Here is a 23,834-nt window from a genome sequence, read left to right as displayed (position 1 = left end):
TTTTTGGCCCCTTATTTCTAAACTGTTTGAACTTAAACTCCCAAAACCAATCCCAACCTTCCTTTTGTGGTCATATACCTTGTGTCAAAATTTCATAGATTTCTATTTACTTAAACTAAAGTTATAGTGCGAAAACCAAGAAAATGCTTATTTGGGCCCTTTTTGGCCCCTAAACTGGTTGAACTCAAATGATGACGACGATGACACAGACGACGATGCCAACATTATACCAATATACGACCAAATAATTTTCAAATTTTGCGGTCGTATAAAAATAAACACTAGCACTCATAGAAAAGCAAATGAGTAATCTATGTTTCAAATTTTATAACAAAAATCTCTGTATTTAAGGCTGTGGATTTTCTATCAAAATCTTGTTTATTTTCCACAAAGTACTCTTTTTCTATTAAATGAAATGAAACAGTAATAATTATGCTTTGCATCAAGTTTCCCTGTGGTGACTATGTACAAAATGAAATTTCTATTATTTGTTATATCTGTACTTTTGATACAATTGAAGTTTGAAAAATTCGTACAAAAATGGCTACAGAAGGGGTCATAAACCTTAACAGAATCGGTTCTTAATATATTACTAATTCCCATGATATTATCATTAAGACCGAGAGGGTAAATACTGTCTGTAATTTTTTAATCCAATTTAATTCAATTATTTTCCGTGATCATACAAACTTTGAATGAGGTTCACCAGGCTTCTAAAGGTTGAACTGTTAAATATCTATTGGATGATTGTGCTTCTTAAGGTGTTGATAAATGATACTTTTGAATTTATTGGGTCTTTTAAAACTTTACTAAATCTAAGTAACTCCTTAGATTACTCGGCCACGGAGGCACCAATCTCCCTCATCATCATCTAACTGTGTGTAGATGAAAATTTGATTCCATACTGTGAAACATGTGGCCATGTGAAATGATTTAAGATTAAGGTAGAAACAAGAACAGGGGTTATATAATTTAATTGACAAAACATAATGCAGTGATATTTCAATGTCTTACCTATGCTTTTTTTTTAAATAAACTAATAAGGGGGCTCGAGGGTACAAATCTTTTTTTTTTAAATATAGGATTTTGCTATTTTTTTCTATAAATAAACTTTATCCTTTACTTAAAGTCAAATGAAACCTCAAATTAAAAAAAAATATGCATATGTTTTTTATAACAAAATGGATAGTTGTCATTATTAAACTTATGTCCATATACTTTTTTATGAAGAAAATTCTTTAATTTGTCCACATTTAGAAGAAGTTTACTTTTCTTTAATTGCTTGCTTCCAGGAAACAATTCGCTGACATATTTTCCATTTCAAAGTGACCTTAGCGGGACCCTTCTCAAAAAAATATGGTGATCCACTACGCATGGATCTGTCACTGAAATAAGCTATTATCTTATTTTACATGTTATACACATTCTCAATATCCATGCTTCTTTGTTGATTGTTTACTATAAGGTGACAATCTGTAAACTAAGGCTTCAAAACACGACAATTAATGAGCTGCCATATTTTCACTTCATAACAGACAGATAGAAAACAAGAGTGCACACACTGAAATGTCTCGCCTTCTTTACTAATCATTGATATTATGTTGATAGTCCTAAGTATAAAGCTTTATTACAACTGTCACATAAACTTAACATTAACCAAGATAGCTTAACAAAGACCAATGAACCATGAAAATGAGGTCAAGGTCAGATGAACCATGCCAGGCAGACATGTACAGCTAACAAAGCTTCCATACAACAAATATAGTTGACCTACTACTTATAGTTTAAGAAAAATAGACCAAAACACAAAAACTTAACACTGTGCAATGAACCGTGCAATTGAGGTCATGGTCAAATAAAACCTGCGGGACTGACATATAAATCATAATATATTCCCATACACCAAATATAGTTGACCTTTGGCATATAATATTAGATAAAAAGACCAAAACTTAAAAACTTAACTTTCATCACTGAACCATGAAATTGAGGTCAAGGTCAGATGACATCTGCCCGCTAGACATGTACACCTTACAATCATTCCATACAACAAATATAGCAAACCTATTGCATAAAGTATGAGAAAAACAGACCAAAACACAAAAACTTAACTATAACCACTGAACCATGAAAATGAGGTCAAGGTCAGATGACACCTGCCAGTTGGACAAGTACACCTTCCAGTCCTTCCATACACCAAATATACTAGCCCTATTGCTTATAGTATCTGAGATATGGACTTGACCACCAAAACTTAACCTTGTTCACTGATCCATGAAATGAGGTCGAGGTCAAGTGAAAACTGTCTGACGGGCATGAGGACCTTGCAAGGTACGCACATACCAAATATATTTATCCTATTACTTATAATAAGAGAGAATTCAACATTACAAAAATTCTGAATTTTTTTTTCAAGTGGTCACTGAACCATGAAAATGAGGTCAAGGACATTGGACATGTGACTGACGGAAACTTCGTAACATGAGGCATCTATATACAAAGTATGAAGCATCCAGGTCTTTCACCTTCTTAAATATAAACCTTTTAAGAAGTTAGCTAACGCCGCCGCCGTAGCCGCCGTAGCCGCCGCCGCCGCCGGATCACTATCCCTATGTCGAGCTTTCTGCAACAAAAGTTGCAGGCTCGACAAAAAATGACGATTAGGCCACACCAATTTGATTAATAGTTCTTTGGATTTTCCCACTCCTTTGGAGAATATGACTTTTCCATAAAAAAAATTAAATTACCAATTCCGCCAATTTTTGGGCTGCATGCCGCTCCAAAATTAGTTTAACATTGACATTTTTTTTCTCATAGATGTTTTTCTTGTGCATCCAATCCATTCAAACGCACATGTGATCAATTGATTTGTAAATAAAAGGTAAAATTAGGTACACACTATACTTATATATAACTATAACCAGATGCTCCGCAGGGCGTAGCTTTATACGACCGCAGAGGTTGAACCCTGAACAGTTGGGGAAAGTATGGACACAACATTCAAGCTGGATTCAGCTCTAAATTTGGATTGTGATTAAATAGTTGACACAGCATAGGTTTCTGACACAGAATGAATGTGTTCTAATGAACTTAAATTTTTTGTTTTCTCTTAGAGCAATTCACTATGCTGTTGAATATTAATCCTCTCAAAAAAATGTTTGAAGAAATTTTCTTTTTTATTTATGAAATTTCAAATGAGAAAAATTGAACCCAATTTTTTTAATCACATCCCCCTTTCCCTTATTCCAAAACTAATCTCAATTAAAATTTCTAATGGAGTTTGCAACAATAACTACTCATTTAAATACATCATAAAATATTAAGATGTAAAAAAAGATGCTTGTTATCACTGAATGGTAAAGATTATTTTAATTTATCAGTTGGTAGTAAAAAGTGAATATACATTGTATATTGTATATAACAAAGATTTAAGTTGATTTTGGACAAAGAAAGATAACTCCAATTAAAAAAAAATCTTGCTATTGCACAATATTTTGCAATTAGATATTTCTTGCTTACTATTCTGGACAAAGAAAGATAACTCTAATTAAAAAAAAAATTGCTATTTCACAATATTGTGCAATTAGATATTTCTTGCCATTGCGCAATACTGTGCAATTGAAAAGACTTGCTATTGCACAATACTTAATATAATAATTTTAGATCCTGATTTGGACCAACTTGAAAACTGGGCCCATAATAAAAAATCTAAGTACATTTTTGGATTCAGCATATCAAAGAACCCCAAGATTTCAATTTTTGTTAAAATCAGACTAAGTTTAATTTTGGACCCTTTGGACTTTAGTGTAGACCAATTTGAAAACAGGACCAAAAATGAAGAATCTACATACACAGTTAGATTTGGTATATCAAAGAACCCCATTTATTCAATTTTTGATGAAATCAAACAAAGTTTAATTTTGGACCCCGATTTGGACCAACTTGAAAACTGGGCCAATAATCAAGAATCTAAGTACAATTTTAGATTCAGCATATCAAAGAACCTAACTGATTCATTTTTTGTCAAAACCAAACTAAGTTTAATTTTGGACCCTTTGGACCTTAATGTAGACCAATTTGAAAACGGGACCAAAAGTTAAGAATCTACATACACAGTCATGACAGTTAGATTCGGCATATCAAAGAACCCCAATTATTCAATTTTGATGAAATCAAACAAAGTTTAATTTTGGACCCTTAGGGCCCCTTATTATGTTGGGACCAAAACTCCCAAAATCAATACCAACCTTCCTTTTATGGTCATAAACCTTGTGTTTAAATTTCATAGATTTCTATTTACTTATACTAACGTTATGGTGCGAAAACCAAGAAAAATGCTTATTTGGGTCCCTTTTTGGCCCCTTATTCCTAAACTGTTGGGACCTAAACTCCCAAAATCAATACCAACCTTCCTTTTGTAGTCATTAACATTGTGTTTAAATTTCATTGATTTCTATTTACTCAAACTACAGTTATTGTGCGAAAACCAAGAATAATGCTTATTTGGGCCCTTTTTTGGCCCCTAATTCCTAAACTGTTGAAACCAAAACTCCCAAAATCAATCCCAACCGTTCTTTTGTGGTCATAAACCTTGTGTCAAAATTTCATAGATTTCTATTAACTTAAACTAAAGTTATAGTGCGAAAACCAAGAAAATGCTTATTTGGGCCCTTTTTGGCCCCTAATTCCTAAAATATTAGGACCAAAACTCCCAAAATCAATCCCAACCTTCCTTTTGTGGTCATAAACCTTGTGTTAGAATTTCATAGATTTCCATTCACTTTTACTAAAGTAAGAGTGCGAAAACTAAAAGTATTCGGACGACGACGCTACGACGCAGACGACGACGCCAACGTGATAGCAATATACGACGAAATTTTTTTCAAATTTTGCGGTCGTATAAAAATATATCAAACACAATTTATAATTGCCGATCGGCCACAAGACTAGAGATACAATAATTTTCCACTATACTTCGAAACGCGGAAAATTATAAGGATGTCAAGATGAAGATGTCAGATCATTGCAGAGGACAAGAAGTTATTAAACACACAGTTACTTGAAATGCATTTCGTTTTGCCTACCGGTATATTCTAGGAGACAAAATAAAAAAATCTTTTGTTAGATGATCATGATTACATCAGTACTTGTTAGATCCATTGTCATCCCAATCATAGTTTCAACGTACATAGTCCGGGATTACTCTGACGTCCTACGGCTGTTTTGCCAAAAGATTGCACATCAAAGTAATCTCGGAACTACAAAAGACATAGATAGGGCTATCTGTCTTGGATGAAATTAATATTAAATTCACATAATTTTTTAAAAATGACAGATTAATCTTATTTTGATGAAAACCCCATATCCCTTTTTTAGTCTATTGACATGCAATCTGAACTTTTATGTAAGGGAAAATTTAATAGTTTCAACATTCGAGATCAAAGTGGTGGTATTATGATTGGCATGCAAATAATAATTAGGGATGAATTATTAGTGCAACCACTTCCAGTTTGAAATACAATGCAGGTTTCAGGGGCTAAAGGAAAATGTATTTTGCCAATTTAGAATAATGCATGTGAATGTGGTTAAGGGACTTAAGGTGTTTTAAGAGAGTGTTTCATTACAGTGAGATCTACATGCATAGCAATATAACTGTTTTATTCAGGATGTTGTTGAAATATTCACCTCACTCATTATGTTGATCCTACTATGAATAAAAGTTCCAACTAAATGTCAAGCAGCCAATAAACAATCACTACCATGTAAGAAAAACAACTATATCAAAGATATTTAATATTTTTAAGGGCATTTTTTGGAATATATACACATATTTTAACTGTATTCTACACAATATATTTACCTAAATAACATAATTCCTCTTGCTAAACTTCATTCGCAATACTTCCTTAATATATACACCTGTATGAATTTTTTTTTTTAAATTCACGCAGTCAAAGCTTATTTTACGAAAAAAATCAAAATAATACTAAACCAAAGCGACCCAGAAAGTTGGGTATGGTATAGACTGTACTACAGGCACAAATTCATCAAATTGTATGCATAAGAGCATGTTTCTCCTAATTTTTCTTTGCAGTAACCCAGTTTTAACATGTACGGTATATAAAATTCTAAATTGCACAATTTAAAAAAAAATTATACTGCTTGCTACACTTGTAGAGCACTCTCCTCAACAAAACATTTTCAAGAAATATGTACTATAAAAACAAGAGTGCACACGCTGAAATGTCTCGCCTTCTATACTAATCATTGATATTATGTTGATAGTCCTAAGTATAAAGCTAAGCTTTATTACAACTGTCACATAAACTTAACATTAACCAAGATAACTAAACAAAGACCAATGAACCTTGAAAAAGAGGTCCAGGTCAGATGAACCATGCCAGGCAGACAGGCACAGCTAACAATGCTTCTATACAACATATATAGTTGACACATTACTTATAGTTTAAGAAAAATAGACCAAAACACAAAAACTTAACACTGTGCAATGAACCGTGAAAATGAGGTTACGGTTAAATAAAACCTGCTCGACTGACATAAAGATCATAAAATATTTCCATACACCAAATATAGTTGACCTATGGCATATAGCATTAGATAAAAAGACCAAAACTCAAAAACTTAACTTTGACCACTGAACCATGAAAATGAGGTCAAGGTCACATGACATCTGCCCGCTAGACATGTACACTTAACAATCATTCCATACAACAAATATAGTAGACCTATTGCATATGGTATGAGAAAAACAGATTAAAACACAAAAAATTAACTATAACCACTGAACCATGAAAATGAGGTCAAGGTCAGATGACACCTGCCAGACTGAACTATGAAAATGAGGTCAAGGTCAGATGACACCTGCCAGTCTTACAGTCCTTCCATACACCGAATATCCTAGCCCTATTGATTATAGTATCTGAGATATGGACTTGACCACCAAAACTTAACCTTGTTCACTGATCCATGAAATGTGGTCGAGGTCAAGTGAAAACTGTCTGACAGACACGAAGACCTTGCAAGGTACGCACATATCAAATATAGGTATCCTATTACTTATAATAAGAGAGAATTCAACATTACAAAAAATTTGAACTTTTTTTTCAAGTGGTCACTGAACCATGAAAATGAGGTCAAGGACATTGGACATGTGACTGACGGAAACTTCGTAACATGAAGCATCTATATAAAATATAAAGCTTTTAAGAAGTGAGCTAACGCCGCCGCCGTAGCCGCCGCCGGATCACTATCCCTATGTCGAGCTTTCTGCAACAAAAGTTGCAGGCTCGACAAAAAATTGCTTGCTCGCCCAATATTTAGTCCGAAGAACTATAAATAGGTGTGGCCTTATACTATATATGGCCCAGACCATATGTGTAAATTTCCAACAATTTATGGCTTTCATAAATTATTTCGATTCTAAAAGGACAAATACGGTCATTAAAAAACTGAAGCAAGAGTGGGTATGCTGTATGTGTGGCTGTTCTTTTTTACTCCCCGTTAGATAAAGCTCAAGTGTTCTAATAAATCTAAAGCTTGCATAGATCATTTTGTGAAAAAACGCTATGCAAAAAAATCTGTTTAATTCTTTTAATTCTCCAACCCATCATTTGCCATTTTTACTTTACATATTTTTCTCATAAGCTACGGTCAAATCCAAAGTTGACATTTCGTAACTAAGGAGCCGCCATGTTGACCTGCTGAAATCAGTAAACATGCGAATAATGCAATACAATAGAAAATTAAACAAACCCACCTAAAAAATCAATCTAAATACAATATTATACGAATTTGGATAGCTCACGTAACAGAAAACTCTCAACTCTAGCGTTTTCATTTGTATGACGTCATGTTTTAAAATGACTTAAATGCACCAAAATCAGTATATTGCGGAATTTTAATTTATTTTCATTTTGTTGATTTCTTCGAGCTCTTGTGCATTTCTTCTTTTTACTATAAGAATGCAAGTTATTTTCTTTTTGTAATTGCAATTTTTTAAACAATAAATTCAGCAAAGGGTTTGCAAATAGGTTTCAATACATGTGGATTTACGTGGGAAGTATATTGTAACAGCTATATTATTTATATCATTGGCTAGAGGTATAGGGGGAGGGTTGAAATCTCACAAACATGTTTAACCCCACCGCATTTTTGCGCCTGTCCCAAGTCAGGAGCCTCTGGCCTTTGTTAGTCTTCTATTATTTCAACTTGTTTCTTGTGTACAATTTGGAGTTTAGTATGGCGTTCATTATCACTGAACTAGTATATATTTGTTTAGGGGCTAGCTGAAGGACACCTCCGGGTGCGGGAATTTCTTGTTGCATGGAAGACCTGTTGGCGACCTTCTGCTGTTGTCTGCTCTGTGGTCGGGTTGTTGTCTCTTTGGCACATTCCCCATTTCCATTCTCAATTTTATAGATATATTGAGCATTTTATCATGGTGTTGTTTACAAATCAAAAGAAGCAGATCATATTAGAATTCAGTTTAACAAAAGTTTGTATGTGTTATGACCTGAGATTTTTTTCTTTAATGCAGGTCATGACTTGGATTTTTATAGGCTGGCAGGTATGCTGCTAACCAAAATGTCTTTAGCCAGACATTGCCATAACATAATATGAACACAAAAATTTAGCCGTCATATAAAAATGGAAAAATTTGCAATAAGTTCCCACAATAATTCAAAATTTCTTTAACATACCTTCTCTTAAGAACACTGTACTTCATAAGTAAATATAAAAAAGAAGATGTGGTATGAATGCCAATGAGACAACTCTCCACAAGAGACCAAAATGACACAGAAATTAACAACTATAGGTCACCGTACGGCCTTCAACAATGAGCAAAGCCCATACCACATAGTCAGCTATAAAAGGACCTCAAGAAAAAATACAAATAAGGACAAAACTCACAAAGGCAATGCTGACTGCATTTGTGGTATGTTTCCGAATATGTTACATATGTATTTGGCTTTCTATTCTTTGTGTCATTTGCAATAAAAATCTAAATTTTGTGTACTTACACTTCTACTTCATGAGGAATATTGTCTTTTGCATTTAATGATCCAACTTTTTCAGTAAATTTGTCTGACAAACAAAGAATACTTCTTGACATCCTATCTTCTCGGAAATCTATAGGCTTTTGACTTGCTGGCTAAAAATAGAATTAATAACAATTTTTGTCGAACCTTGGAATTTACTTTTTTTAGATGCAAGACATATAGTATCCTTGATTCCATAATCAGTGTCTTAGTAATTTATGTTCAGTCTTAATTTTTGTGACATCATCAATTTGATCAATCCTACATGAAATTTGGCAAGATGACTATCTTATTATGACCAAAATATATTATCCAGAGCATCTTTATTTTCATTTTTTAAGTATTTTACTTGAAAATTGAACCAAATTTGAAATATATATACACCTTACAATCATTCCTTACGCCAAATATTGCTTGGATTATATAATTGACCTTTTGCTCATCTAAGAAACAATCTTAACCAGGAAAACTCAACATTGATCAATGAAACAAGAAAATGAGGCCAAGGGCAGATGAACCCAGCCGAAGAGACATGTACACCTAACAATCTTTACATGCCTTAAATATAGTTGACCTTTTGCATATAATTTATCTAAAAATATGTCAACTTTGGTAACAGCTTGTACTTTTGTAATTTTTACAGAGCATGAGATTTTAATATTGTATTTTTTTTTTTAAAGTAAAGTATGAGTTTGAAAAGGTGGGAAGGCATCTGATTTGGAGCAAAATACATATCTGAGCTAATCCTATACCAAAAATAGTGGAATTGTCAATTTCAGATCTGGCTGACACATCCTATTTTGTGTGGTTTTTTTTATATAAAAAATGTTGACTTTGCCATTTTTGCTTACATAATTTGGTGATGACAGCTGGTGATCTGTCAACACACATACAATTGGATGGCACACACATTTTTATTTCCATTTACTAATTTATGTTTTATTTGGTAACTGAGGACAGAGCACTTATTAGTATATACCCCTAAAAGATTTTGTCTTATACTCTAGGGTTGAACAAGTGTCTACTGTTCATAGATTAAGAAACAAACTTAACCAGGAAAACTTGAGATTTGACGAATGAATAACGAAAATGAGGTCATGGTCAGATGATAATTTCCAGACAGACATATACACCTTGCAATCTTGCAATCATTCAAAACACCAAATAACAATAAAATGATCCCCAGGGCGCAGCTTGATAGGACCGCAGAGGTGGAACTCTGAACAATTGGGACCAGTATGGACACAACATTCAAGCTTGATACATTTTTGGATTGTGATTAAATATTTGAAACAGCATAGGTTTCTGACACAGAATGAATGTGGTCTAATGAACTTAAAATATATTTTTTTACCATTTATGGTGCAATATCCAAAATCTAAATACATGTACATGGATTGATTTAGAATATCAAAGAATCCCAAAAATTCAATTTTTGATGAAATCAAACAAAGTTTAATTTTGGACCTTTTTGACCTCAATGTGGACCAATTTGATAACAGAGCCCAAAAATCAAAAATCTAAATACATGGTTAGATTAAGCATATCAAAGTCCCCATATATTAAATTTTAGTTGAAATCAAACAAAGTTTAATTTTAGACCCCAAGTTGGACCAACTTGAAAACTGTGCCCATAATCAAAAATCTATATACATGTTTAGATTCAGCATATCAATTAATGAAATCCAAGAATTCATTTTTTGTTAGAATAAAACTATGTTTAATTTTGAACCTTTTGGACTTTAGTGTAGACCAATTTGAAAACGAGACCCAAAAATAAAAAATATAAATATGCGGTTAGAATCGGCATATCAAAGAACCTCATTAAATTCATTTTTTTATGAAATCAAACATAGTTTTATTTTGGGCCCTTTGGACTTCATGTGCACCAATTTAGAAACGGGGACCAAATTCCAAAACATTAATACACAGCCGTTAGATTCAGCATGATAAAGAACCCCAAGAATTCAAAAATAAAACCATTGAAATTGGTCAATAAATAAGCAATTTATACAAAATATTATAAAAGTATTGTTTTTGGCCCCTTATTCCTATAATGTTTGGGCCATAACCCCTAAAATCAATCCTAACCTTCCTTTTTTGATATGGAACCTTGTGGTACAATTTCAGAAAGATACATACCCTTACACACAAGTTATTGTCTGGAAACTAGAAAAATACTTATTTTGACCCCTTTAAACGGCAAAAGCAAGAAAAGCAATGGAGTTGCGATGACCAATGATAATCTGATTATCGCTATTTTTACCTATGACCACGTCAATTTCATTATCCACGCCACGTGCCTTCTTAGTTTCTAGCAATATTTTTCCTTCTCAAGCGAGTAGCATGATATGAAAATACATAATAATGTGCTATAGCGCTATACTGTGCAAAAGAAGATTTCTTGCTATTGCCAATTACTGTGCAGTTGATGATTGCTAGCAATTGCCCAATACTGTGCAATTGGATATTTCTTGCTATTGTGCAATACTGAGCAATTGAAGATTTCTTGCTACATGTATTGTGCAATACTGTGCAATTGAAGATTTCTTACTATTGCGCAATACTGTACAATTGAAGATTTCTTGATGTTTTGCAATACTGTGCAATTGAAGATTTCTTGCTATTGTGCAATACTGAGCAATTGAAGATTTCTTGCTACATGTATTGTGCAAGACTGTGCAATTGAAGATTTCTTACTATTGCGCAATACTGTACAATTGAAGATTTCTTGATGTTTTGCAATACTATGCAATTGAAGGTTTCTTGCAATTGCACACAATACCTAATACAATAATTTACACATCCTGCTTGGAGTGTATCTCCTGTCATATCAGTATGTTTTGCTTTTATATATAAATCAGAAATAATCAATGTTAAAATATAAATTTTTAAGAAAAAAAAATTATGAAATAAATAAGTCCCCCCAATTTTTGAACCCTCTTTGGAGTATTTACCTCTAAACTCAATCTCTGCCTCTCCTTTGTTGAATGGTAACTTGCAGTACAATTTCAGACAGAGCCAAACACTTGAACATAAGTTATTGTCAGGAAACTAGAAAAATGCTTGCTTTTGTCCCCTAATTCCTAAACATTTGGGGCATTCACCCTCAAAATCAATCCCAGCTTTCTTTTGTGATATAGAACCTTGTGGTACAATTTCAAAGAGATCCATAAACTTACACACAAGTTATTGTTTGACAACAAGAAAAATGCATGTTTTTGGTCCTTTTTTTGCCCCTAATTCCTCAACATTTGAGGCAATTACCCCAAAACTTAATCCTAGCCTTCCCTTTGTGATATGGAACGTTGTGGTACAATATTAGAGAGATCCATAAACTTTAACACAAGATATTGTCTGGTAACTAGAAAAATGCTTGGTTTTTACCTTTTTTGGCCCCCAATTCTTAAACATTTGAGGAAATTACCCCCAAACTCAATCCCAGCCTTCTCTTTGTGATATGAAATTTCCATACACTTAATTAAACACAAGTTATTTTCTGGAAACTAGAAAAAATGCTTGTTTTTGGTCCCGTTTTAGCCCTTTATTCCTAAAGGTTTAGGGCTATTAGCCCCAAACTCAACCCCAGCTTTCCCTTTGTGATATGGAACCTTGCAGTACAATTTCAGCGAGATCCATGCACTTACACACAAGTCATTGTTCAGAAACTAGAAAAATGCTTGTTTTTGGCCCTTTTTCTGCCCCTTATTCCTAAACTGGTATAATTTCATAGAGATTCATACACTTGAACTAAAGTTATTGTCCTGAAACCAAATGTGTCTTCGGACGACGACGACAACGACAACAACGTGTTACCAATATACAACTGCAAAAATTTACTTCTGGATACTATCTTATGATCATAAACAAGCTCCTGTCCAAGTTGGGTAGAATTCCAGGATAGTTTATGAAAGTAATTAAAATTTCAAAAACTATAACCACAGAACAAATATTTGTGGACGCAGCCTTCAACAACGATGATGGAATGTAGGATTGCTATGTCTGGCTTGTGCCACAAATGTCGTAGGCTCAACAAAAACAGACATTTTAGTTACTAAAAAATATTACAATTTAACTGCTTGTTAGAACTGACAGGGTGAAGATTACATTCATTTTAGAGTGGGAGCTGAAAAATAAATATTGCATTGTATTAAGCTTTCACAGACATAATACTATCAACTGGAGATATCTCCTTTTGTCCATAATCAGCTGAACTACAATTAGTGAAATAGGAACTTCAATTTCATATATCACTTTAACAGTCACATCACTAATATCATTTAGAACAGATATATACATGCATCACACACTATTTATCTTATGAGAAAAAAACCTTTTTCTACCTAAATGTTCAAATTAGGATAACATGACAAATATCACAATTAACCAAAGTTTTCACAATAGATATAGGAAGATGTGGTGTGAGTGCCAATGAGACAACTCTCCATACAAATAACAATTTAAAAAGTAAACCATCATAGGTTAAAGTACGGCCTTCAACACGGAGCCTTGGCTCACACCGAACAACAAGCTATAAAGGGCCCCAAAATTACTAGTGTAAAACCATTCAAACGGGAAAACCAACGGTCTAATCTATATAAACAAAACGAGAAACGAGAAACACGTATATATTACATAAACAAACGACAACTACTGTACATCAGATTCCTGACTTGGGACAGGTGCAAACATTTGCAGCGGGATTAAACGTTTTAATGGATCCAAATGAATAGATAGGAAATAATATTTTTGTTTGAAAACATTTGTATCTATGAAGTCATAAATCTTAATTCTATACCAAATTCAAAGAAAACATTCAAATTTCAATAGGTTTATGGGACCAAAAACAAATAGAGCATGTATTGATAAAAAATTGTTTTGAAATAAAAAAAAAGATTTTGTAAACTTTCACAATAAATCTGTTTTCGTCCTAACTCAGCTGTGAGTGACAAAGCTAAAAACAAACAACAAACTCAACATAAGATCTATTAATGTCTTTAATAAACCATAAACTGAAGTCTATTGAATTCATCAATGTTGTAACTATTTCAAATTAAATTAAAAAACTATACATAAATATAAAATTATGAACCTGTTCAGGGGAGACAATACATAGCTTCAATTCGCCTTTTCAGAATCTGAAGGACTATGGGAAATGTCATTATTCGTACACCAAAATGAAAATAAAGTTACGTCATTGGATGAATTTCAATTGTTTGGAACGTTTTTAACCAATGACATCATTTTGGTGTATGCTTGTGAAAGTATAACCCAAAATGCATTAGATTTTGAAATGGCCAATTGACTTTTTCAATTTGGAACATAGTACAAAGGAATGTAACTCTTGCATACAAAAGACACACCAATAGAATTAATAAAGAAGATATATATATCAATATAACCAAAAGTTTAAATCTATAAGATAGTGACAACTAATGAATGCTTACCCATAGTAAAGAATATTTGTTTGAAATATTTAAAAACTTACTCATAAAAATGCAAGAACTTCTCCCCGAGGGTATCACCAGCCCAGAGGTCAACACTTCCGTGTTGACATGAATATCAATAATGTAGTCATTTTTATAAATTTCCTGTTTACAAAACTTTGAATTTTCGAAAAACTAAGGATTTTCTTATCCCAGGCATAGATTTCCGTAGCTGTTTTTGGCACAACTTTTTGGCATTTTGGATCCTCAATGCTCTTCAACTTTTTACTTGATTGGCTTTATAATATTTTGATTTGAGCGTCACTGATGAGTCTTATGTAGACGAAACGCGCGTCTGGCGTACTAAATTATAATCCTGGTACCTTAGATAACTATTGACTTTCATAGCTCATAATTTACATGTTCACACAGTAATATAATATAGTAGTTAAAGATCATAAGCCTAGCTCTAATAGTATAAGGCACAATACTTGCATCAACTTACCCAAATACATATTTAATTAAAGCCTGAACATTTTGACATTGTTTCTTATTTTTATCCATTTTGGTCTTTTAATATTATCACAATTTCCTGTTAAGATCCAATTTATTATATACCAATATCCAGATATTGTCAGGTAAATATGCTAGCCTAATGTATAAATCCTATTGATAAATTTCTAAAAATGTACATGAATGTTAAAGGATGTATAGAGTGTTGTGCTCAATGCAATATTGCTTCTGCTTTCAAAAGTAGTGATAATTTCTGGAAACTATCTAATAGGTCCTATAAGGATTATTTATCCATGCTTAAATGCAATCTTTTTACCCATAAAATGTAAATCATGAAAATATTTTGAACACAGATGGAATGTGCAATTAGTTCACTCATAATTTTCTTTCAATATTCACATCTACATAGTATGTCCATATTAACTACAATGTTAATGGGCAATTCACTATGCTGTTGAATATTAATCCTCTCAAAAAAAGAATATTTGAAGAAATTTTCTTTTTAAATTTCTGAAATGAGAAAAAAAAATTGACCCCCCCCCCCCCCCCTCATTTTTTAATCACCTCCTCCTTTCAATTATTTCAAAAATGATCTCAATTCAAATATCTAATTGAGTTTGCAACAATAACTGCTCATTTAAATACATCATAAAATATTAAAATATAAAATGTCATAGTCATGGTTAATATTAATATTAATTAATATATAATTCATATGATGAAATCATAATCTTTCAGTCAGTTTAATTGAAGTCTGGAGCTGGCATGTCAGTTAACTGCTAGTAGTCTGTTGTTATTTATGTATTATTGTCATTTTGTTTATTTTCTTTGGTTACATCTTCTGACATCAGACTCGGATTTCTCTTTAACTGAATTTTAATGTGCGTATTGTTATGCGTTTACTTTACTACATTGGTTAGAGGTATAGGGGGAGGGTTGAGATCTCACAAACATGTTTAACCCCGCCGCATTTTTGCGCTGTCCCAAGTCAGGAGCCTCTGGCCTTTGTTAGTCTTGTATTATTTTAATTTTAGTTTCTTGTGTACAATTTGGAAATTAGTATGGCGTTCATTATCACTGGACTAGTATATATTTGTTTAGGGGCCAGCTGAAGGACGCCTCCGGGTGCGGGAATTTCTCGCTACATTGAAGACCTGTTGGTGACCCTCTGCTGTTGTTTTTTATTTGGTTGGGTTGTTGTCTCTTTGACACATTCCCCATTTCCATTCTCAATTTTATATATATATATATATATATAAACTTCTAAAAAAAAAAAATGGTGAATGTGTCCAAAGGGACACAGATGATGCCCCCGCTACCATATAACTCAAGAACTGTAAAAGTGAAGCTGCCAAAAATTAAATTTGAACTGAGTTTAGAGCTAATAAGCATTATGTACACATTTCATTAAATTCAGTTGAGACAAACTTAAGATAAGAGAACAGAAACTAATAAATTCTTCAATTTTCCATTTGTAAAGGGGCATAACCCTAGAACGACCCTGACAACAACGTGATACAAACATACGACCGCAAAACATTTTGCTGTCGTATAAAAAATTCTACCAATTCTAACTCTTGTATATAGTCATAATACTCCAATAAGTAGTTTGTATGCATTTAACTTGCTGGAAAAGATGTTTTAAAAATCTTATTTAGCCGTTGTATTTTGACACCCCACCCCCCTTTTTACACCAACAATTTCAAAATTCTAGCTATTCTAACTCTTGTGAATAGTGTTCTATTATAAATGATTCCCATGTCCCAATATATAAGATTTGGATTGAAAAGCATCTCCAAACGAGGTGCTAAAGGGACAAAAGACAAAATGTGTTAACAAATTTTGTTCCTGCCTAAAGCGAAACTCCCGTCATTGCTTATATTTCTAATCTATATTCTACACTTGTAGTTATCACCAGCTTTAATAATGTCTTGACAAATAAAATTTGCCTTTTCTACATATAAAATAATTCATAAATGACAAAATACTTTATTCTGCCTCTGAACCAAGATGATAAGCCATAAACTGACATGTTCGTTCTATTTTCTACCTTCAACTTTGTAATGGGTTCTTTTTTGGGGGATATTTTTTTTTTTTTTTTTTTTCACAGGATCAAGCTTTAGTTGCTGATACACTTAACGATCAAAATCCTTGTATACCGTGAGACTATTAACAGCTATACAAATTATGTCAGGTGTCAATATAATTATAAATGAAATATCAATGTATCTGTACATGCAAAAGCCACATCTATCAATGGGGTGTAACAGGCACAGAATAGAATAAATAAATATCTTGTGATATATTAATCCCTTATCAGTGTTATCATCTCCTGAGATGTCATGACAATATTTCCATAGTCCACATGTAACCTTATCATTTGATCAGTTCTTCCATGTTGTATGTACTAAATCAACAATACTTTCGTCCCTGACCTGTGATCAAATTGACACCAGTCCTGGGAAGTTCTTATCTATATAGGAACATGTGTTAATCATTTAGTCTAAGAATAGTGTTCTATTATAAATGATTCCCATGTCCCAATATATAAGATTTGGATTGAAAAGCATCTCCAAACCTCGTTACTAATTGATAACATATCAAAATACTGCAAGTGTCACCTTAACTAACAACAGACCAATGATCCTTATCAATACTCAATTAAATAATTTACCCTCCTCCCTACCATTAAAACAATTTAATTATTTTTTTCAATTCTAAAATGTTGAAAATCAATGTTTGGAATGTGCATTATTGTTTGGAAAATTTCACTGAATTAAACATAGGACCCCAAAATAAAATTGTTCCGTCAAATTTTAAATTCAAATTTAAATTTAAAATATATATTAACCTTAAATCATATCATCAAATTTCAACAACTAACTTTCAATGATAGTTATTGGCAAATTTTATCAACACCCATGTAAACTTTTTGTAATATACTGGGATAACTAATACATTGTAAGAAGCACGTGATACTGACGAATGACACAACATCCAAATACCAGATAAAGCTACTTATTATGACAGATGACACTATAATCCAAGTATCTTTACCATAATCAAACTTGGCATATTTATCAAACAATTAATCGAACAACTCTTATTGATTATAGAAAATTAACTAATTTTACAAATTCTAACTAACTTTATTGTTGTAATTTATATTTTTATTAACACAACAAATAATTACATATCACTAAACTATATCACTAACATGCATGCTATATTTCACACTATTAGCTCATAAATCCAATTAGGTTCTGAATAAACATGTTTCATAAATCCAATTAGGTTCTGAATAAACATGTTTCTTCCTGTCTCATTTAAATGTACACTATCTACAAGTCCTCTCTTTGAAATGTTCGAGGTATTTTCGATGTTTTGGAAAGATTGGTACATGTAAATAAGCATCTTGTAAATCGAGAGAACAAGCCCAGTCTCCTTTCTTGACTAGATTTAAGACTTTGGTCACTGTATCCATTTTGAAGTGTTGTTTCTTGAGATACTGGTTCAGTGGTCGTAAATTTATAACGGGTCTCAACTTCCCGTTTTTCTTTTCTACTAAGAAAAGTGTGCTGTAGAAACCTGTCTGAATATGTGTTTTTTGCACAATTTCTACAGCATCTTTTCTAATAAATTTTTTACTTCTTGTTTTAAAAGTTCCAAATTTGTGACATTTACAAATGTCTTTTTGACTCCTAAAAAGGGAGGTTTTTGTAAAAATTCTAGTTTGTAACCATTTTGAATTATAGCCAAAACCCGTTTGTAATTTCTTCCCATTTTGGAAATCAAAGCCTTAAAGGCTGTAAAAGCAATTGCTGTCATGTTAATGTTTGGGGACTTTTATTTTTCATCCACATATATATAATAATTAAACCTGACATGAGTGTTGTCTAGTTAGAAGTAAGAAGGTTTTAACTTTATATAAATAAAAGACTTTAGCAGAAAGTCATTTTTAATATGTTTTATATTTCACAAGGAGACAACACGTTTACCAGGCTAAAGTTGGGGTCAAATATACATGTGCTGAAACATATAACTCAAAAAGAAATCATCATGGATTATCCCCTGGTAGTGTTTGTAACTGGGCAATAATTTCCTTTATTGAATTAATTTTAACAATTTTCATTATCAATTTATATTTAACCATTAACACAAATGATTAAGTTAAAACATTTCAACTTTCCAGACGCAAATGTTAAAAAACGGGAAAGAAATAAAATATCTTACAAGACATAAACATGTAAAGAATAAATATATATTTCAGCTTAATAAAAATATTTTCATAATGGTACTTTGGAATCATTTTTAAAACTAAGTTCCAAACATTATTGCTCACTTGATATACATGTATGTCCTTCTGATGCGGTACGAGCACAGGCACTTGTTTCTATCCAAAATAGTTTTATATGGATAGCCGACCTTCCTATGGATAGAAACAAGTGCATGTGGGTACGAGATAACTATAATTCTCATGCAATCCCGAAAAGGGGGGGGGGGGGGGGGGTCATCACAGACAAACATGACATGAAATCGTTATCACTGATGTATTGTTTAGGGCCAGTTGAAGGACGCCTCCGGGTGCGGAAATTTTTCGCTGCATTGAAGACCTGTTGGTGACCTTCTACTGTTGTATGTTTTTCTATGGTCGGGTTGTTGTCTCTTTGACACATTCCCCATTTCCATTCTCAATTTTATTATACGAACAAGAACAAACAGCTCTACGTTGCTTTGACATTTATCAATTTTCAGGAAACATTGCGAAAAATAATCTTCAATATTTCGAAAACATGTGAAATAAAATTGCTAACACGATGGACCGTCGAGTGTCAACAAACATAGTAGACTTGTTCACTGAAAAGACGAGGATAATGGTTTCATCTGACATTTGTTATGCATTCCCAGTTTTGATTATGATATTTAAAAAGACATACTTTTTTTCAATCTATGTAACTAGAAAATTCCAAATTGAAATATCTCTTCATCTGGACCGACTTGGCATCTACTACGTTTGGACGGGTCCATTTCATTAGTAAGGTGATCGATAAATATTACGGAGTTTCACAGAAAAGGAAAACGAACTTATTGTTATTTGTTTTCAACAAGGGTTTCGTTCCGCTAAATTATTTGCGCAAACAAAGTTTGTCTATTTTTAGATTACAGGTAATCATTTGACACTACGCATTAACCTGTGTAGAGATTTTGATTTTACGATAAATGTATGAATGAACGATAATTTTATGAATGAACAAGAGCACCTGACCTCTTAAAGAAACACAAATTAAACATATAAAACCGTATCTAATAGGAGATAATTCAGTTAAATTTTCAATACTAAATCAACAACTGAAATGAATCCATATTTTGTTGAAACATCGTACGAACGGCGGAAAACGGAATCGCAGTTATAAAAATGTACTTTTTTTTCACTCGGACTTCTATGTTATTTGATAGTCAAACGGTTGACCCTTTAAATACAAAAATACATCTACAAGAACATATTCTGAAACTTCTTAAATCCACTAACGTTTTTTTAAAGTTTCAAGCTATGTATTGCATTCGAAAACATACATAGGTGTTAAAAAATGACAGACCAGGAGCCTGTTTAACAAAATACTATGGCTTGATATGGGCGGAGTCTCTGATCTGGGTCACAAAGATGGCCATACGCGATAGCATAAAAGCAATTGCTTTAAAAAAATGAACAAGACGACCACCTACTGGTATCTCAGGAAACAACACTATTCTCACCTTGTCATTTTCTATAGGACTTCCCTCCTCTAGCCGGAAAGGGAGTCTTCTTGTAACCAGTGTCTGGTTTGGAGAATTTTCCATCATCTGTCTTTTTGATGAACTTTCTATTTCCTGTGTTGGAATACACTTTTGGGATACGAAAATTCTCTGAAGTCTTGTCTTTGTTCTGGTCTGACTTCTCTATTTTAGACTTCTTAGCTTTACTAGAATCATCTGTCAAAGGTGTTTTTCTTTTCCTATCTTTTGGGAATATATCGGGTAACAAATCATCAAGAGTTTTATCTTGGTCTTTTCTCGCTTTTAAAGCAGAAACTAAATTGTCACCAAAAACACCTTCTCCAGTAAGAGGCAGGTCTGAAATGTCTCTCGAATCATGGAGAAGAAACATGGATGTATCTGTCATACACATTTGACGTCTGATAATATGGTGAAAAGCACCTGCCCTACCAGCTTGATCCAACTCTTTCGTGGACATGGCAAAAATGTCCCTTACTTGTTGAATTGCTTTGTCAATGTTTGGTGTTTCATCTGTTAATAATTCTAATAAATTACATGCAAAAGACAATACCCATAAAACTTGCCTGCTGCCCTCTGTATGCTATTCTTTCAAGCATTTTGTAAGGCTGTGAATGTAAATTCTTTCCTTTAGAAAAAAGAGGCTTTACTGCCATGTCTTTTAACTAAACAATTTCCAATGAAATCATCTAAAGTTGGTACCTGTAGGAATTTTTCTGTTTCCTCATCAACAGGAAAAAGTTCTTCAGTTTCATCAGCAAAGGCTGATACTAAATTTGGTTTGAGCGCACCCCAGTGACCCATTAGAACCTCTTTTTGAGAATCATCCATGGTAATGCCATTTTTTTTCTCAGTTTTCTTGGCAATGGCATCCTCCCCAAAAATATCAAACAAACTTTTTTTTGCTTTGCTTGACAAATGTTCATCATCAGAGCCTTCATTGTCAGACTCTGTGCCAGAACCCAAAACTTCGTTTTGACCTGGTTGTAATGACATTACATCATCACGTTCATCAGCAGATTCACTATCAGAATCTCTAGACCTACGTGTCTGTCTTTGTGACTGACTTGTAGAAGAATCTGACTGTCTTTGTGACAGACTAGGAGTAGAACTGGACTGTCTTTGTGACAGTGTATTTCCACTTTCAGACGTATTTTTGTCCCCATTTGCGGTACTTGTCTGTCCCTTAATAATATCAAACATACTGTCCAACTTACTATTAAGGTTTCCAAATTTTGCGTTCCATTTTTCTTCTAGTTGCGTATACTTGGACCTAGACTTCCTCTTCTTCGTAACTACTGACAAAGTTGTAGGTGCACGTGGCTTCTGCCCTTCACCATCACGAGAGGAATCCTCCAACGTATCTTCTAACGGAGAAATATCTCTGTGTCCACTTACCTCTGCCATCTCAAAACGGCAGAATTACGAGTAACTTATAAACACGACTGTTTTTCAAGTCGCAGAGAAAGAAAACTGATAGTTCGTGGTGAACCGGATGTACCATAACATCAGGTTCCCGCGCGTTTTGAACTTCCGGTCGAGTCTAATACCAACGAGATTGAAATCCTGAAGTACATATGTTAGGTAAGTACCTTAATTTATGATATAAAATTGTGAAACAGACCTATATGCTGATGACCCTGCTCTTCATGGCTCTCCTTAAATTAAACTCTAATACATGTCTCCTTGACCTCCTTAAAACAAATTAAAATACTTTAAGAGTACTCAATACAAGTAACAATGCAATATAACTTTTATTTCCAAGAGACATAACTCCTTTAAATATAGTTGATTGGCACTGCTTTTGTAATACCTGTAGTTTACTTTAAACGTATTTTTATTTACATTAATCTGTCTCCCACCTGTAGTTTATTTTTTTTAATGTTGTACTTTTTTTTTTTGTGATGACAACAGTAATATTTCTTACTGTTTGTTTAATATATTGAAAAGAAATTAAAAAAAAAGTAACAATTCTGATAATTTAATAACAAAAAGGCAACACCATCATAGTATACAGATTAATACCACAAGCTGTAATGTCAATACAAAAGGTACTATGTAATGATCATTAAACTTACATGCACACATGCAGCACTACAGTTTGCCTAAGGTTGACCTGGTGCCAGTCTGAATCTTCTTTAACATTGAAAAGGTACGCTCACAGTCAGCATTAGAATTTGGGATGGTACACACTGCAGATACAATCTTGGTGAGCAGAGTAAATATGGGTGTTCCTGTGATTCTGTTGGTCATCTTTGAAATCTGTCCCCAGTACTGGTCTACTCTTGTTGAACCTAGAGTGGTAGGCAGTTCTGATGCTTGTGTGACTTTGTAGTTTTTGAACTCTTCCTTCAGTTGCTGAAGTTAGTGATCTGGTACAACTGATGGGAAACGTCTAGCAACAACTGTTACAGCTCATGATGGTAGGTCACCTCTAATTTATGGGTTGAGATAGGCTAAGCCACAAACAACTAGGTCCTTGATAGGGAACTTTGTCAACATCTTGGCCACAATTACAGTGTAGAAGTTTCTTATAAATCTATAAAAAAAGAAAATAATTTGGTTTTTTTAACAACTATATTTGAAATTCAGTAAACAAAATTATCAATCAAGTAACTTGCAGACAGTTGTATGAATATACCAAAAATTTTAATTTTAATGAAGAGAACATGGTTTAGGTTTTTCTCATTGTTGAAGGCTTCACAGTTATATAGTTGCTATTAATTTCTGTGTCATATAGTCTCTTGTGGAGAGTTGTCTCATTGGCAATCATACAACATATTTTTGTATTTATAATTACATTTTTTTTATAAATGTTTTTTATGTTGGCTGTCTCTCTGAGATATACTCCATATTTATTCTATTGTATTCATTACTCAAACCTCTAGTTCAATTAAAATATTATTTTACTTACTTGAAGAATTTGGCAAGGACTGATGGGCTAATGTCATCGGTGCAGTAAAGGTCAACTGCTAGGATGATGTCTTGAAGCTGATTGGCTGCATCACTATAGAAGACTGTTGTCAGGTCTTGGTGTGACTGGATGACTCTGGCTTTCACACAC

At 33.0% G+C, this 23,834-nt stretch overlaps 1 protein-coding gene across 4 annotated transcripts in view; it reads right to left on the bottom strand.

Annotated features, from left to right (window-relative positions):
- Positions 1-23,834, bottom strand: part of LOC139488805 (probable E3 ubiquitin-protein ligase HERC4) — a 248,104-nt gene that overhangs the window by 178,740 nt on the left and 45,530 nt on the right. For all 4 annotated transcript variants that reach the window (XR_011656085.1, XM_071274726.1, XM_071274728.1 and 1 more), the window contains exon 10: positions 9,042-9,172. Coding sequence is in view for 3 of the 4 variants with exons in the window: in XM_071274726.1 (XP_071130827.1) it covers positions 9,042-9,172 (131 nt within the window). In the remaining variant the exon portion in view is untranslated. The remainder of the gene's footprint in view (positions 1-9,041; positions 9,173-23,834) is intronic.

The sequence above is a fragment of the Mytilus edulis genome, chromosome 9 (genome assembly GCF_963676685.1).
Source record: "Mytilus edulis chromosome 9, xbMytEdul2.2, whole genome shotgun sequence".
Lineage (NCBI taxonomy): Eukaryota > Metazoa > Mollusca > Bivalvia > Mytilida > Mytilidae > Mytilus > Mytilus edulis.
The sequence above is the reverse complement of the archived record's forward strand: the minus strand, read 5'-3'. Positions and strand labels throughout refer to the sequence as shown.